At 35.2% G+C, this 18,226-nt stretch overlaps 1 protein-coding gene across 1 annotated transcript; it reads right to left on the bottom strand.

Annotated features, from left to right (window-relative positions):
- Nucleotides 1-3,878: 3,878 nt before the first annotated feature.
- LOC131554192 (calcium-activated chloride channel regulator 3A-1-like) lies at nt 3,879-10,332 on the bottom strand. Its single transcript, XM_058799397.1, has 14 exons — nt 10,183-10,332; nt 9,881-10,018; nt 9,622-9,772; nt 9,391-9,496; nt 9,139-9,307; nt 6,731-6,958; nt 6,315-6,539; nt 6,046-6,226; nt 5,850-5,956; nt 5,539-5,754; nt 5,052-5,316; nt 4,787-4,951; nt 4,421-4,645; nt 3,879-4,288 (listed from the first exon to the last, which is right to left on the bottom strand). Exons 1-14 carry the CDS (start codon nt 10,330-10,332, stop codon nt 3,879-3,881), a joined length of 2,736 nt encoding a protein of 911 aa, XP_058655380.1.
- Between the last annotated feature and the right edge of the window lie 7,894 nt (nt 10,333-18,226).

Below are 18,226 nucleotides of genomic sequence, written 5' to 3'. Positions count from 1 at the left end.
CTGTGGCATATTGTCTAAATTTACCTGTAGCGACCCAAATTTAGCTACCCTCTCATTATGTAAGCCCGTTTCATTAAAAAAAGAAACATTTCTCAAGGACACGTGGACTAAAGCGTGAAAATTGGTCAATAAACAAAAAAAGAAGGACACATGGAAGATGGTATGCATGTTTATCTTCACTTTTACTTCAAATTGAAATTCTTACAATTGAGATGTTTAACCTTTCTCTTTCTCTTTCTTTTTCTTAAGGGACCAAGATGCAGAATGAATTGGAGTTGTACCCGTTGGTTCAAACCCTTTTGTGTGGAAGACTTGCAATGCAGTGATGATATTAATTGGCTTTATTGATGCTGTGTTTTATACAAAGATTTATAGTATAATGATAGTGTCTATTGTGGATTATACAAGCATTGTGAGAAGAGATTTATGTTCTTAATGTTTTGAGTTTTCTAGCAGGGTATTATGGGCTTTGCCTTTTAAAAAAAACATAATAATAATAATTTTACTTATTTATTTTTTTGAATGGAGTAAGTTTAAATATTTAATTATTTCATGTTTTATTATGTTAGAACCTAGTGATACTTTTAAGAAATATATGTTGGTATTGCTGTATTAAGTTTGTAAGACTGGTGTTATTTACAACAGAAACTTTATTGCATTACATGAAAATAGAGGGGGACTGTTTAATATTGATTATCTGTAATAAATTCATTTTTGTGAGTGTGACATATTTACATGATACACTATAACTGTCACGAATCTGGTCTGCACTCCCATTCATTCACCACTAGAGGTCACCCACTCACCACATGGACTCTCACAGCACACTGGACTCAATTTCCCATCATCCATTGCACTAATTGAGCACACAGCTGTAGGCACTAAACACACGCACACCTGATCCCACGCACACACTGATCACACACCTTATTTAAACCCTGCACTTACATTCCCGAAAATGATGAAGACGGACATATAATTTCAGAAGGAATCAAGAACTTGACCTTCATGTCAAAGACTCTGACAGATAGGGAAATAACTTCTGGCTCTTTAGGATGGGGATGGTTTAAAGGTATATTTACTAATGTGGAAAATGTGATGATGATGGTAATTTGTGTAGTTTGTTTGGTGTTGTTGATCTTGTGCTTATGGCCATGTGTAATGGCATTGATTAGAAATGCTGCGTCATCTACCTTCCAACACCAAAATGTAAAAGGTCCTAAACCAACACGTGCTTCTCCTAGTTTGATTCCAGTGGAGAGGGATGACAGCAACATCCATAATAAGACAAACACCGTTCTTGAATCCCAACATGATCTCACAGAATTCCGTGTAATGTTCACATTTCTTAATTTTGTACAACTATAACTGTGATTGAAATTGTCTAGGTATATTTGGTTTGGACTTACTTTGCAACTGTTGAAAATATGGCTTTCAGAATATCAGCGCAGGTAGCAGATCATCCGGGTACTTTTCACCTACTGTTTTTTGAATACTATGAACTCGGACATACCACTCTTTTCACATACTTTTTTCACCTACTTTATAGTATGGAAGTAGGCATATTCTAGCGCAGTGTATATGTCTTCTTAGATAATCATTGTATAGTATATTGTATTTTATTCCTGTTTTGCATTTTATTTCTTCTCTCTGTTCTCTGGTTATTTACTACACAATTGCCAAATATGCATACACACTGTACATACTGCATACAGTACAGCACTTTAAAATAGGATGAGTATTATGGTATTCCAAACATACCGAACCAAAAACTCATATAACTCACATAGTAATTATCCAATGTTGGCACAGTAATTCTCCACTGACTGTCAATGGATAATTAATTTTTTTTTTATTACTTTTAAAGATGAACTTCTATTAAAAATGTCAAGACTTTATTTTCAGGTGATCCGATTTCTGAAATGGAAACCGCGGTCATTGTCTAGTTCAGTGGGAAAATATCATTGAAATCTGTCATATTATGAATAATAAAAAAAAAGACACTGAATTTATTACAATGAGCTTTTGTATGTTTTTGTTTTAAAATGTTGTGGGTTCCGTACCCATTATTATTAATAATTATAGGATAATGTTTGAGACTCAAACTGACCCAAAATGGTTTTAATACAACTCACATTTAATTCAATACAAAAAAAAACAAAAAAAAAACACTATCTATGAATCACTATGAACAATCACACTATAAAAATAGTATCCATTGCAAACAGATCAGTAGGCTATTATAACAAAACTACCGGTTTTCTCCCAACAAGTTAATACAGCTGTCAGTATTTTCGGCTTTTGTTGTGTTTTGGCCTCTAGAGATCCTCATGTTGCTCTCTCTTGTTCAGCTTACTCCACTTGTAATTAGAGTCATTCTGTTCACATGTGTCTCATTTAACTGTATGTATTTAAGTGATGCTGTCTCTCAATTTCTTTGCTTGGTGTTTAGTTCTTCTAAGACAGCTGCCTGAGAAAGTGTTATGTAGTCTGCGGCTTCTTATAGTATTTGCCCTTCGATTGTTTCCTCTCTGTGTTGGATTTTTGTAGATTTTCTCCTCTGGAGTGTTTTTGCTTTAAGAACTTTGGATTTTTGGAATATTTTTGTAGACTGCAATCGTTGGACTTTTTTTTTTTTTTTTTTTTTTTTTTGTTATTTGAGAACTAATTTCTCTGTTTTTGCTTCATTAAACCTGCTGCATCTCAACTGCTTCTAAGTGTGTCTTACTATTGGGTTCACCATCCTCCAGTGGCTCAAGGACTGAGTATCTGACTTTCACACCAGAGACCCAAGTTCGAGCCTCGGCTCTGACAGAAACACCAAGCCAAACTATGGACCCAGCACTCAGGATCTCTTCACTACCATAGCTCAACATGAGTCTTTGGTTCAACGTCATGAAACTGTGCTAGTGAGACATTCACAATTACTTTCTGACGTCATGACCTCCATCCGTCAGATCTTTGATCGGCTGCCATCTCCCCAAGTTACGGCCTCTGCTGCTGCTTCTGAACCTCGTCCATGTCCTCCAGTGTCAGTTCCCCTAGTTGAACCCCGTCTACCTCCACCGGCCATTTTATTTTCTACTTATTAGAAATTAAGTCTTTATAGGATTCTGAAGAGGAATAATGTAACATATATTTTTTTTTCAAAACACATTTAATTTCTTTTGCATTCAAGAGTAACTGTCATTCCATTGCAGTAAAACTCAAAGCAAGTGAGGCCGTTTGAAAGAGAACTTTATTTTGTCTTTTTTTTTTTTTTAAATAATCATGCTGTAAAAGGAAAAAAAAAATATAGAAAACCATTATTCAGAGAAACACACAACTGTCAAACACGTCAATAAATAATAAGGATAACAAAATGAGAAGGACAACAAAAATCTCAAAACATAACATCTTGTTACGGTTTCGTAAAAGGGGGGGGGGGGAAGAAAATGGAACTATAAGAATCAACACTAGGTATTAAACTAGGTAATGAGGTCACAATGTAATGTTATTCAACCACAAGTGGGAGCAGACATCACGTGAGGCAACAAAGGTTTTCTAATTAGAAACTGGTCGCCTTCCACCAGTGGTGCTTGAAAGCAGAATAAGTCAATGAGGCACTGAGAGTTCAGGATTTGTTTTGCATTACAGTGGACAACTGTATGCCTAACTGAATAATTATGAAATTATATTTAGTCCACAAATTCCTACGTGATAGATAAACAGAAATCCTTCCTAATAATCTGTGCAAGATTAAACATGCTGCAGACATATTTGGAAACTAAGAAATTCTGTTTGATGGCATTGATTGTTTTAAGAAACATTCTAAAGCTATTGGATTTACATAGTTATGTTCAAATTAGGCATAAGGATTGCTTTGACATCTGGTTGCATCAGAGTGTTAATGCCACTTTACTTTCAGCAGAGAGTTTTTTGCATTTCACTGCCCATGTGGTTACAGCAACAATAAAGCATATGACCATAGTTACCACACACAGAGAAATAACAAGAACTGTCAAATTCATTCCTGGGTTTGATATTCCTGGAGGTTTTGGACCAGGCAGGATCTTTGAAGCCCGAGCAATGTTGGAGGTTTCAGATTTTGCATTTTGTTCATCCTCTGACTCAACTGCAAAGAAGAGTGTGGTGCCATTTTGGATTGGGAAACTGAGATTGAATGAATATTGTTCAGCTGATCCAGCCTCCTGAGGTGAGACGGCAGCTGTGTTGACTACATGACCATTGCTGAAGCTGTCTCGAAGCATATCAAGTTCAAAGCTCCACCTGATCTCATAGGATTTAGCTTAAATGGAAAGAAACATGCCATGCAAGGCAATTAAAGATATATCATTTCATGATGTAATTTTAAAACATTTATTTTGTCAGTTAAGATGAGAAACCTTTTAAATACTGGTATAGTAATTGTATATCTTACCTGTGCCTTGGTCGAGGTCCTCACCAGGAGCTGTCCAGTTGAGAAGCACAGTGTCCTCCTGGATCTCAGCACCCAGATCTGTGATTCTGTTTGGAGGGAAATTTGGTGGAGATGTGCCTGAAAGAGTCACCTCAAAACTCTCTCCGGTGGCTGTTCTGGAGAAGCTTCCGACCTCAAGTGGTTGTTGAAAAACTGGAGGCTTTGGAGGGTTCAGCTGCACTACACCTGAAATTAGAGGAACTACCTGAATCTTTTTTTTTTTTTTTTTACTGAATGTTGTCCTCCACACAGCTTTATAGCTAATTGTTTTGCCATTTATACCACAGTTGTTTTCAAACCGACCAAAATATTGATCTGACAATTTACCGTTTACCACATATCCAGGTACATATGGGGCACCACTATTTTTCTGGACAGCAAATCTGGTTTGTCCTTCTTGATCCTTCACTCTTACTTTCAAGCTGCTTCTCCCGTCTACCATCTTTGTGAAATATCTGGAATAGATTCCATCACCTTGAGAAGCATCAGCTCCTGTAAAAGATGGATTTCTGATTTATTTGCCAAAGTTGGGAAAAGTACTTTACACTTATTTACTTATTTTTTAATTTATATTTTATTTTGGGTAATTTACCTGCTCCATTGTCCAGGAGTTGTAATGTATGTACAGACCCAGTTTCCGACTCCAGTGTAGCCCAAACATCGGCATTTATTACAGGCCTGTAATTCTGACTAACCTCAGCAAACACTATCATGGGTTTAGTGCCGTCACTGGACTGCTGGTTCATGCGGATTTTGACAGTGATAGGAGGGACATCATCACGTGACGCTTGACTCGTTACTGTTATAGTAAAAGCCTGAAGTATTGTAGTTTGGATACTGTACTTCCAGTCCCCAGGCTACCAAACACAAACAAGAAAAACCAGATCACTAAGGGTTTGCTGTAAGTGTATCAGCTGAATCATCAGTAATAAACTCCTTCTTAGTCTGAAGTTGTTGTTGAATGTTTATCTAAAACTCTTGGCCAAGATGCCTTTTATCGTGTTATGATAATAAATTTACATGTTAATGGTTTTTGTTATAAACTTAATAAAATAACTGGTTGATAAAGGTTATCATACCTCTGCAGTTCCTGGAACGTTTAAAGTGACTGATTTCAGCGATACCTCATGACTCATATTTGTCTGAGTGTAGATTAAGCCACTTGGTGACTGTATATAAATGCTAGGGGAACTTATTTCATAGATTATTACAAAGCTGGTTTTGTTCCCAACAGTCTGATCCACTGATACTGTCCCATTGAACCAATCAGATGTTCTTGCTCCAACACTCTCTAGCTAAAGGAGTGATAAAAAATGATTATGATTAAAATACTCATAATATTGATGACACTTTCAGAGTAATAAAAGTATTGTGGGATCACTTGACAAACCTGAACTGGTTCGTTTGTGTAATCTCCAGTGGACAATGTGAGCTTAGCAAATGCATCCATTAAAAGGTTAGATGTGATCTCATCATTGGTTGATAAAAATATTCCCCCTGTTTTCAACACAGCACATTTTCTGGCACTTATATGATATACACTGAGACAGATACAGTAAGTTAATAATCGTGCTGATATCACTTACCAGTTTTGTCCGCCATTTCCTTAAGTTCATGAGCTGCACTGTCACTAAAAGCTAGTGTGTGTATAATGGCACCACTTTGTATTGCAGATGTAAAACAAACTTTAATGTCGTCCGTTGCCTGACCGTCTGTCAGAAAAATGAGTTCATCTCCTAATGCATCCCCATTATCTGCTTGAAGTACCTGAAGAAAAAAAGATCACTGACATAGACAAACTCTATATACTTCATATTACAAACATAAAAAAAATCCATACTAGTACAATTAATACCTGTAAGCCTTGACTAAGCCCCAAGCACACGTTTGTCCATCCATCTGCTACATTTGGCAACAGTTTGATAAGATTTTCTCGTGTGGTGTCACTGTCAATAGTAGTCAAGGGGCTCAGAGTAGAAGCCTCAGTACTAAAGGTTACAATTCCAACACTGGCTTGATTCTCAACGATGTTCCGCAGGAAATGTGTGGCAGCCTGCTGCTGTTGAAGAATTCTAGAGCCCTAGAAAATGGGTGGAAAAAACAAAACAAAACAAACAAAAGAACAAAAAACAATCAAAAACAACAACATACATTTGTTTCTTACAGTTTCAGAAATATTTATCAAACTGATTTCAAAGCACTGGTAACACGAAAGTGTTTTTATGGTACCATCTTTGTTTTCAGATGAAATTAATGTCTGTTATCACATACTCTCATGCTTCCTGAGACATCAAGGATGAGGCAAACAACCCGTTGTGTCCTCTGCACAATTTTGAAAGATGGTGGTGGTGGAGGGGTCTCTGGTGGTTTCAGAGAACGAAGTGCATCTTTATCCACAGAATCCTCAAATATTACAGTCCATGTTGCTTTGCCACATTTTTTATTTTGCATGTTTGGAGCTTCATAATTGTGCTCATTTTCTTGACAAAATGCAGTCACCTGAAAAATAGGATTTACTTTGTAAATGAGATATAAATGTCACCAAATACCCAAAGATGGGCCCAGTTTCTTTGGAGGCAGATTTTTGGGGAAATTTTTAACTTCAGTACTATAAATTAGTCAATGTCAAGTACCCACATGCGGTAATTACATATGAATATAAATATAACACAGCAAAAACAATGTAAACAAATGTGACTAAATGACTACACTGCAAAAAACGCTTTTCTTACTTAGATTTTTTTGTATTGTTTCCAGCCAAAATATCTGGAAATTCTGAAATCAAGAAGGATTTTCTAGATAAGTAAAAATTATTGTCTTGTTTTCAGAAAAAGCATGTCAAAATTAAGTGAGTTTTTGCTTGAAATAAGCAAAATAATCTGCCAATGGGGTAAGAAAAATAATCTTGTTTTCTGTTTGAAATGAGGTTATTTTGTTTACATTTTTTGCAGTGTATATACATCTACATCTTAAAGAGCATATCATTTTTGGGTTATCTTGGTTAGTTTGCAGAACTGCAGATTAATCGCTTATATTCTCGCTCTTTGTGATTTTTTTAAAATAGGTTTTAAAACGAAGTCTAAGTCTTATCTGTCATGAAGCAAAAGTGCATTAAATATAGTAAGCATCACAAATCACTGCAAAGTACCCATTTCAGTGACTTTCTGCACTTCTGACAAACCTGATCAGATTTAAGAAAGTGAGTACAGCAGGTATATACCAAGTGTGCCGCACAAGTTCAGAAAAGTGCAACCAAAACGTTTCGATTGCTCCCATGTAGCTCGTCTCAATATAGGTCATTAACCCCACCCTCTCCATGTAATCTAATGGGACGTGAGACAAACTAAATAATCAAATTACAGTTCAAATAATTATTTTTCTGAAGATAGTTTCTGTCATTTTAGGTAGTTCTGATGATGCTGATGTATGTTCAAATGTTTATTTCTCTAATAAGTTTGCTTTTATTTAGTTATCTGATGCTATAAAAATGGTGTGGTATCATGATTGTGATCTGAGAGTTTAGGCGGGACTTTGATATCACGATGGGGAAGGCTATACACCTCAAACTCCGGTGGCCATGGAGCTTGACCCACCACGAGTTCCAGTGCTCAAAGTCCGGAGGTCCAAAGTCTGGTGGTCTCAAGTCCAGTGGTCTCTGAACCCTCTGCCTGTCCTGTCGTGGCCAAGGAGGCCGTCTATGAACCTTTATGCTCCTAGTTACGGCCAAAGAGGCTGTCTTTGAACTTGACGAGTTTCCTGTCATGGCCACTGAGGCCATTTCTGAACTCTCTGTTCTCTGTCGGCTCTGTCACGACCACGGAGGGAGTCTCTGAACTGTCTGAGCTCCCTGTCATGGCCATTAAAACTGTCAATAAACTCTGTGTGCTCTCTGTTTCAGTTACTCCATTGTGGTCCATGGTCTCCAGATCTGCTCGAGTCTCTAACTCCACCAGAATGGTCTTCAGCTACACCGTGGTTTCCTGCTCCAGATCCGTCCTGGCTCTCTGCTGCCTCCTTCACTCTTGTTTTTTTTTTTTTTTTTTTCTGGAGTACCTGAAATCTATATAAGCCCATTTCAGCCACTGAATATAAAATAACAACAGTAACTGTGACATTCTCATAATTCAGAGGGGTTTTCTTCTTCTCAGAATTGTGTGATATTAACTCGCATTTCTGACTTTTTTTCTCAGAATTTTGAAATATAAACTCGCAATTGTGTGTTATAAAGTCAGATTGTGTGATATAAAGTAATTTCCATTTCCGCCACTGAATAAAAACTTTTTATCTTGAAATTCTAATTTTAGTTCTCAGAATTGCAACTAAAGTTTGTAGTTTTTCTGCTCCCAGGTGTTTCTTGTCAGTCATTTACCTGGTATATATATATATATAACACCACTTTGTTTTCTTTGTTCATTTGTTAGTTGTTGTTCTACTGTAGCTGCTCTTGTTCCGTGTTTCCTGGTTTCCCTGTTTATTACTTTGTTTTCTTTAAACATTTTTTTGGACTTGGATCTTGGATCTCCTCTCACCATAATATTTTTACCTCCTCATGGATGAGGGCTGAGGGGACCACTTTCCCTGCATGGCTAAAACTATGACCAAAACTTATGTACAACTCACAGTTTGATGAAATTTGTTACTGCTTCAGGTAGAAATATTTATGTGCAATCAGTACTTACAGGATCCAGACCCGGGAAGAACATAATTGAGCTGTTTGTGATTTGATTTCTGTCTGGAAAAAACACGCACCCCTCGGTAGGTAATGAAGTTTGAGGATCAATGCGGCACTCTTGAAGAAATCCTCCAGCAGTAACCTCATAAAACTGACCTTCAATGTTTTTGCTACACCTAAAGATAAGCAGGGAACCAATGGTTGAGATCATTTACAAGGAAATTTTAATCATATGCTTTCTTTCTTTTTTTTTAATCACCTTGTAGCTTCAATACGACCATTAGAGTGGTAAAATGGCTCTTCTCCATTGTATTCATCATATACGCCCCATCTCACATGAGCCCATTCATGCACAAAGACCCTTCCTGCAAACAAACAAGAAAACTGCTAACAAAACAAACATATAACTACTGTATTAATAGACCTTTCTGATTTCTTATTCCATGATGAATGTATAAAATAAGGTTATAGAAAGATAAACAATGTTCACCTCTTGATCCAAAAAGCTCAATTAAATTGTCATTCAGGAGGTATTCTGGGGTGAAATGAATGAACTCTCCCTCAGCTCCACAATCTCCATATTGATTAGTGTATGGTTCAACACCGTATGCTGGATTAGGATTATCAATTCTTATTTTAGCCTGCATTTCACATAGAAATGGTCTGAGAAGCATCTTATGCAAGTGAAGTCATTTATTTTTGAACATTAATATTTGGTAGGCAAGATAAAATGGCATAATTCTCTGTACCTTTCCAAAGGACTCTGTTCTTGCTTTGGCAAAATCCGTACCATTCCATTCAGGTGGGACTAGAATTGTAGCTTCTCTGAAATAGACCTTTTCATCCAATGCATCATAAAGGTAAAACGACCCCTCAGTGACCATTTCCTGTCAGAAGAAGTTAAGAGATAAAATAAGAAAACATTTTGAGGTAATAAATATAATTCTTCATCTTTCACAAAAATAAGTAAATAAATACATAAATAAATAAAAACTCTAAACTCTATTGAAGTACATGAAAATTGTTAATAGACCAAAAAGTTCATATTCACCTTGATTTGATCAATAAGTCTGTTATCCTGAGGTACTTTTGAACTGATTGCAATGACAATGTCAACATAACCATTTCCATCTAGTTTGATTCCAGTGGAGGTGGACGACAGCAACATCCATAATAAGACAAACACGGTTCTTGAGTCCATAGCTGCAGATGCTTTAGATGAACAGCAAATCCCGAACCCTGTTTTATACAAAATCAAGTCAAAAATTAACTTAAATGTCATTGATAAGAGGGATTCTTTACTGGCATGAACTGATGGAATAGTTAAAATTCCGGTCAGGAAGCAGGAAATCAGGAAAACAACAGGTTATCACAATTTACAGCACTAATTATTTTATTCTTGTTTTGCATTGCTTTTTTATAAGTTTTTCATTTTTCAATCATGTTTTGCATTTGCTTTTGTTCATCTAAAAATGAAAACTTATGGAATTTATGGAAAACATGGTGCGCACATATATTTTGAATATGTTACTTATTGTCAGGTGAGGCAAGGGAAGAAGGACTGAAGGATACTGTGTGGGCTTTTTATTAGAGTTCAAAAATAAACAAATATATAAAAAATGACATGCGGGGATCGGGGGAATACAGTCCAAACAGGCAGTGGCAGGACTGGAGCTCACATGGCAAAACAAGACAATACATAGCAACATCTACCAGGAAACAGTCCACAACAGGAAACCATCCACAAACAACTAGCACAGGACTGTAATCACAAGAGGAATAAATAGGGAAGGAAATGAGGATATCAGGTGGGGCAAATAAACCAATTCAGGTAACAACAATAGACAGTAGAGCACATAGAAGCAAACTAAACCATGTGCCACACAAAACATGACAGCATGCGCCTCATCTCCTCATTACAGGTATATGATTTCCAAATAGTAATAAACTTTAAAATTTGCAGTAAAAAAAGGGGGATTAAACACAACAAACTATGGAAAAAAAATTATATTCCCCAATTTTTAATTTAAGTAAAACTAGCAACCTTTTTATAAATACATTTCTGCCAATACACCATATTTTTACAGTGTTAGTAGATGCAAGGTAATCTCTTTAAAGAAAATTGTTAGCTTAGAAATAGGATATGAATGAAAATGAAATGTGGACAGTGTAGACTTTCGAAATTCGAAAATCCAAAAGTTGTTCAAAATTAATAAGAAAATCCTATATATAGCATGCAGAATGTTATGATACAGAATATTTTCTTTAAAGAAACTTGCATATATAAATTAAATTTTACACATATTGTAATTGTTTGCCTGAGACTTCCTGGGTTCACCCCTGGATGGTGCAATTTCAACCCCAGATCACTTCTCCTTTTTTTTTTTTTTTTTTTTTTAGAGAACTGTAGCACTCACAATTGTATTAAATCACTCCTAATAGCCAACCTTATTTAAGTGCCATACTGCCTATCGTTTTTGTTCAGTCCTGATGTCTGCTTGATCATGTTGCTGCCAAGGATTTGTGATTAGAGATTTTCCTGCTTTCTGGAATTATGGAATCTTTTTGGATAGTACTTTGTGTGTGTGTGTGTGTGTGTGTGTGTTTGGACTGCTGTATCTTGGATTTCTCTTTGGCCTGACATTTAAGGACGGCGTTTCTTTTTGGATTTCGATTTTTGTATTTTCTACCAAGGAGTGTTTTTTGAGTTCCCCTGTGGCAAATTCCTGTTAAACGTTGCCTAGACTGTTACTGCTGTTTTGGTTTAGATTTTGTTCACCTTGAGTAAAAAGACACTGAGCCTCATTTTTATTTCCTCTGCATTTGGGTTTAACTTCCTCTGGTGGTGCCGTGGTAAGCACCAAGGATATTCACACCAACGACTTGAGTTCAATCCCCATCTGAATTATAACACATATGATCTTAACATACTATACTATATAAAAATTTATCCCACATTTTTAATATATGTATATATAGTAATTTTACTATGGGTATTTCATGGCATAAACCTGTATAAAACCTATATAAAATCAAATATAGCATGGCGCACCATATGTTTGCATATATTCTGTTTAATTAAACATGCATATATAAATTAGATATACATTGTTAACACATATAGTCTTAACACACAGAACCCTATAAAAAGTCATCATATAAATATTTGTAATATTTAAACTAATTTTATTATGGATATTTAATAAAGTCTAAACCTGTATAAAATCCTATATGATCATACCAAATGTTTTCATTCATTGTTTAAATAAAATTGCATATATAAATTAGACATATTGTTCACATATATGGTCTACACATCTACAGTATATGGTGTGTGTGTGTGTGTGTGTGTGTGTGTATACACGTTGTATATACTGCATAAAGATGACCTAAAATATTATCAGTCCTGAAACAGAGAACTCAATAAAACAAATGAGACAAAAATATATGCTTTGTCATTTATTTATTGAGAAAAATGATCCAGTGTTACATATCTTTGCTTTTGCTTTCAGTATCTGATGTGACCCTGATATGATTTAAGGTCTGGACTTTGACTTGGCCATTCCAAAACATCAACTTTTTAATCATTCTTTAGTAGAACAGCTTGTGTGCTTGGGGTTGTTGTCTTGCTGTATGACCCATTTTCTCTTGAGACCAGTTCATTTTCCTTAAGAATTTGCTGATATAATTCAGAATTCATTGTTCCATCAATAATGGCAAGCCGTCCTGGCCCAGATGTAGCAAAACAAGCCCAAACCATGATACCACCACCATGTTTCACAGATTTTTCTCCAAACATAGCACTTACCATTGAAACCAAAAAAGTTCTATTATGGTCCACAAAACATCTTTCCAATAGCCCTCTGGCTTGTCCACATGAGCAAACTGCAAATGTTCTTTTTGGAGAGCAGTGGCTATCTATTTGCAACTCTGCCATGCACACCATGGTTGTTCGGTGTTCTCCTTATGGTGAACTCATAAACATTAATATTAGCCAATGTGAGAGAGACCTTTAGTTGCTAAGAAGTTACCTGGGGGTCCTTTGCAACCTTGCAGACTATTACACGTCTTGCAATTAGAGTGATCGTTATTGGTGGACTGCTTCTGGGGAGGGTAACAGTGGTCATGAATTTCCTCCATTTTTACACATTTGTGTACAAGCTGTCTGAGTGTGGATTTGTGGAGTTCAAAAGAAGAATATTTTTGTCTCATTTGTTTGATTGGGTTCTCTTTGTCTACTTTTAGGACTTCTTATTATGAAAAATCTTTCATATTTATGCAGAAATAACATTCCAAAGAGAACACAAACTTTCAATCAGCACTGTATATGATTATTTTTAATATATCTATTTAAACTCATTTTAATATAGGTATTTAGTGTAATACAAGGTATGTGCGGAGCCACACACATGACATGCAGGAAAAAAATCGTGCACACAATATAATGATTTGTTTGCTGGATTTGATTCAACTAAATCAAAATTCTATTTATCTGCACTACAGAATCATCAACAAGCTGCATACTAAATAAAGACTTGTCTTAGTCTCAAACTAGGATTTATCAGTAATATTACTGGGGCACAGCAGTATACTATTTACATTGCACTGCGGTAATAATACAGGTAGGTGTGTGGTACTGATTGTCAATACAAAATACAGTGCATCCAGAAAGTATTCACAGCACTTCACTTTTTATACATTTTGTTATGTAACGGCTTTATTCCAAAATGGATTCAATTAATTATTTTCCTCAAAATTCTACAAACAATACCTCATAATGACAATGTGAAAGAAGTTTGTTTGAGATCTTTGCAAATTTATTAAAAACCGAAAAAAAAAAATCACATGTACATAAGTGTTCACAGCCTTTGCTCAATACTTTGTTGAAGCACCTTTGGCACCAATTACAGCCTCAAAAATTTTGGGTATGATACTACAAGCTTTGCTCATCATCATTTGGCAGTTAGCTGCCAATTTTTGCAAAGATTTCAAACAAACTTTTTTCACTTTTTTCACAAAAACAGCTAAGTTAAAACCTAATTGCTGATAAATATAATGTAGGTTTTAATTCATGGGGGAGGGGTTGAATGTTGTGCACTTTCTTACATATAAAGGTCCCATATAGGTGCATATACAGCACTTTATGGGCAAACGTGTCACCTGCATTGTGGTTGCTTGGAGTTCTGAGGGGAATCCAATATCTGTGTTTAGACATAGGTCGGATGTCCAGATATCGGATATGTATCTGATTAAAATCCACATTTGGAAGTGGCCTAGATCCGATGTGAAAAAAAATCTGATCTTGTGCTTTGATTTTTGCGATTCCACATGTGCAACAAATTCCGATCTGTGTCAGATGTGATCAAAACAAAAAAATTTGTGCCAGTCTAAACACAGCCTATGTAACATTATTCATCCACAGGCAGGAGCAGAAATCGCACTTAGCAGCAAAGAAGTTGTAGTCTTCCACTCAGAAAGCCGAATCTATCATAGAGCCACAGCCAAATCTCAGGGTTTGTTTTGTTTTACGGTAGACATTTGTGCACCTAAATTAATAATTATAAAAATTATATTCAGTCCACAGTTTACTACATGAAGAATAAAACAAAAATCGGCAATAGCAATCTATACGATTATTCACAAAAATCCTTATCAAGTAATCATAAACCACTATCATTGGTCCATCCTCAACAGCGCGGTGAAAATTAACACTCATCACGTGACAACGCTGTCTTTATTCTCAGTTTTAGTTACGCTCTGGGCAATAATTTACTCTAGAAAAAAAACAAAAAACACTTGTAATCCTCAAATTCTGTTACATATAAAATACAAAGTGGAGAGTCATAATTTTACACCCATCATTTCTGACAAATTATAAACATAATTCAGACCGTTAATCGATTAATATTTCTGTGAGAAATCAAGAGGGAGAAGGCTCAGTATGAAGTAGATGTACATATGTTCTCAGTGTCTTGATAACATTCAAAACCTTCAACACAATCAACAACCACCTAAATATTTTTTCACAGTCTGTCATTCTGTGCATTTACTGTGTTTCGGCTGATGCAGAGGCATTTTGATGAATCCTTCCTGTACTACAGTATGTGCAGGAGGCCTACAACTTCTGTAGAGACTGATCTGTACTACCTGTGAATGTTTTATTCTTATGGTGTTGAGGTTTTGTTAGGAGAAAATAAATTTGCACTGCTCTTTTCTATGACCTTCTTTGACCTTTTATATTTGCATAGCCTGATAGACATATAACTCATTTTATCCAGTTTGAACAAGTTATGTTTCCTATTTTATTTAGTGCATTGATGTCAATGCGCCATTCTACAGAATTGGCTCAAAGTCAGATTTGGAAACATTTGGAAAAAAAAATGTGCCTTTTCCCACAAATTTTGCATGTATGAAAATATCCAAAAGTATATCCAAAGTACACATTTCTTGTAATTGTGCAGGTAATTCTCATATTGTATTTTCAGAAAGTTTTGAAATATTTTTCCTGTCCTCAAATTTGTCACTACTGAATTCAAAAATATATAATTTAATAAGAAGGGTTACATTGACCTATTAATATATTTTTATGTCTGCCTTGTAAATATATATATATATATATATATATATATATATATATATATATATATATATATATATTGCTATTTTATTAAAAATGTTTTCACAGGTAATTCAATAACAATTACAATTTTAACAATATTTCAAGTGTGACTTATGCGATTTGTTGTGTTTTGAACCCAATCTTTCTTTGCAATAGGCATAAAGTGATTTCAAAGTTAAGGATTCATTAGTTTGAATATACATTGAACCAAACACCATTAACATCAGCTGATAATTCAATATACTTTTTGACAAAACATCTCATGTTTTGGTCGTGACTACATATTTTTGTTAGTGAAAGTAATGTTTTGGCTACTGCATGGCATGCAACATTTTGCATAACTGTACTAAAAGTTTGCTCATTTCCCCCAAATATTTAAATATTATTTAATATGTTTTTTGTTGTTGTTTTTTTTTGGAATATTTAAAATATTATTGTGGGTTTCAATAGATAACAGAAGGATGATTATTTAAGTATTCAAATCTTAGATGTTTACTAAGATCCTTTTTTGGTTGTGGGACAGCAGTTTGCACCAGTTCTGTAGAATGGCCCCAATATGTATCCATAGTAACTATAATATGTGAAATTCACTGTATATGGGCCATTCTACAGAATTGGTGCAAACTGCTGTCCTACATCCAAAAAGCATATTTAAATTTAAGCATTTAAGTATTAAAATCTTTACTAAGATCCTTCTATTATCTATTGAAACCCACAATAATGTTTAAAATATTAGTAAGTACAAAGTAAAAAAAAAAGAAAAAAGTAAAATATTAAAAAATATTAGTTAATATATAAAACCATCATTATGTACTTTCAATTGATAGGTGGCTGTCCCGAAACCTAACCCCTAAATTTAAACTTATGAAAACATCATTGAAATCTTTTTTTTTTTTTTTTTTTTTTTAAGTATCTTTTTGACTTTGAGGGGAAAAATATCACATCTCCAAACTGCTGCATATTGTTTGATAGCATACAGTAGTATTATTGATATGGTAGTTGAGGTCTCCATGCTTCTAATGTTAAACAAACAAATATTATTCATCATAAACTAATGATCCAGTTTTCATAGTTAATTTATTTTGTTATTGGTGTTCACTTTCAGAGCAGACATTAAATCTCACTATATAACCATGCTTTTAAGAGTAACTTTAATTCCAGTACAGTAAAACAGAATGCATTTTGAGAGAGTAGCTATACACTTTATTTTGTCTATTTTTTTTTTCCTCTTGCAATCCTGCTGTATCACATCTACATAAAACAATGACTTAAAAGGTGATCTTAAAAATATCACATCTCCAAACTGCTGCATATTGTTTGATAGCATACAGTAGTATTATTGATATGGTAGTTGAGGTCTCCATGCTTCTAATGTTAAACAAACAAATATTATTCATCATAAACTAATGATCCAGTTTTCATTAATTTCATGGAATTAACTTTAATTCCAGTACAGTAAAACAAAATCCATTTTGAGAGAGTAGCTATACACTTTTTTTTTCTCTTCCAATCCTGCTGTATCGCATCTACATAAAACAATGACTTAAAGGGTGATCTTAAAAGGGGTCATCGGATGCCCATTGTACACAAGTTGATATGATTCTTTAGGGTCTTAATGAAAAGTCTATAACATACTTTGGTTAAATTTTCTCAATGGTAGTGTAAAAAACACCCTTTTTATCATCTCTGTTTTCAGCAAGGTGTTCTAGTCCATGTTGCTTTAAATGCTAATGAGCTCTGTTGACCCCGCCCCTCTCTTCCATGGGGTGACGAGCAGACTGTAAACGTCAGCCGAAACTTGCTAACTAAGAGGAGCCAAGATGGCGGCGATACAGTTGGACGCCTAGGCGTGGGCTGCTAAGGTGATGAGATGATAATATCTGGCACAACTTTTTTTCTCACTTAATTAGCACAGATGACTCTTTTACAGCACAGACTTTTTCGGTATTTGATTATATGGGTAAATCTAAGAAGACGGGAAAGCAATCTTTAAAAACATTGCCACTCTGTGTTCCTGGCGCGAAAAAAAGTGAATGTGCAGAACTCAGTAACGTCACTGCTAACATCACAGCGATGGATTCGGTGAAGGAGAATGAAACGCCAATGTGGTATGATTCAATTCAAAACTTTGAATCAGAGGCTGTTGTTATCCCCCTTCCTGATACGCCTCAGAAACCGCTGGCCAAAAAAATGAAGCGACAAGAGGAAAGAGATCCAGAAGAAATCGACAGAAACGCGAGTATACTGACGGCTATACGAGAACTTTCTGCTAAACATGATGAATCTTTTAAAAAGATTGCTACAATTGAAATAACAACCGAAGCTACATCTAAGCTGCTTGAAAATCTCTCCGCAACAGTTCACCAACTTGTACTGGATGTCGGACAACACAAAGAAGCCTTGAAAAGCATTGATGGAGAGATACAACGTTTGAAAGAAGAAAATAAGTCCCTGAAATCCGGGCTGTATGAATGAA

This window comes from Onychostoma macrolepis, chromosome 15, assembly GCF_012432095.1.
Source record: "Onychostoma macrolepis isolate SWU-2019 chromosome 15, ASM1243209v1, whole genome shotgun sequence".
Lineage (NCBI taxonomy): Eukaryota > Metazoa > Chordata > Actinopteri > Cypriniformes > Cyprinidae > Onychostoma > Onychostoma macrolepis.
The sequence above is the reverse complement of the archived record's forward strand: the minus strand, read 5'-3'. Positions and strand labels throughout refer to the sequence as shown.

What these genes read in the sequence shown, in the direction of transcription:
- LOC131554192 (XM_058799397.1), bottom strand. Translation starts at nt 10,332, where the DNA reads ATGGACTCAAGAACCGTGTTTGTCTTATTATGGATGTTGCTGTCGTCC. An exon ending in ACACAAACGAACCAGTTCAG is followed by an intron (nt 5,755 to 5,849) that starts GTTTGTCAAGTG and finishes TCACTCCTTTAG; the next exon opens with CTAGAGAGTGTTGGAGCAAG. An exon ending in GGACCTCGACCAAGGCACAG is followed by an intron (nt 4,289 to 4,420) that starts GTAAGATATACA and finishes TTTCCATTTAAG; the next exon opens with CTAAATCCTATGAGATCAGG.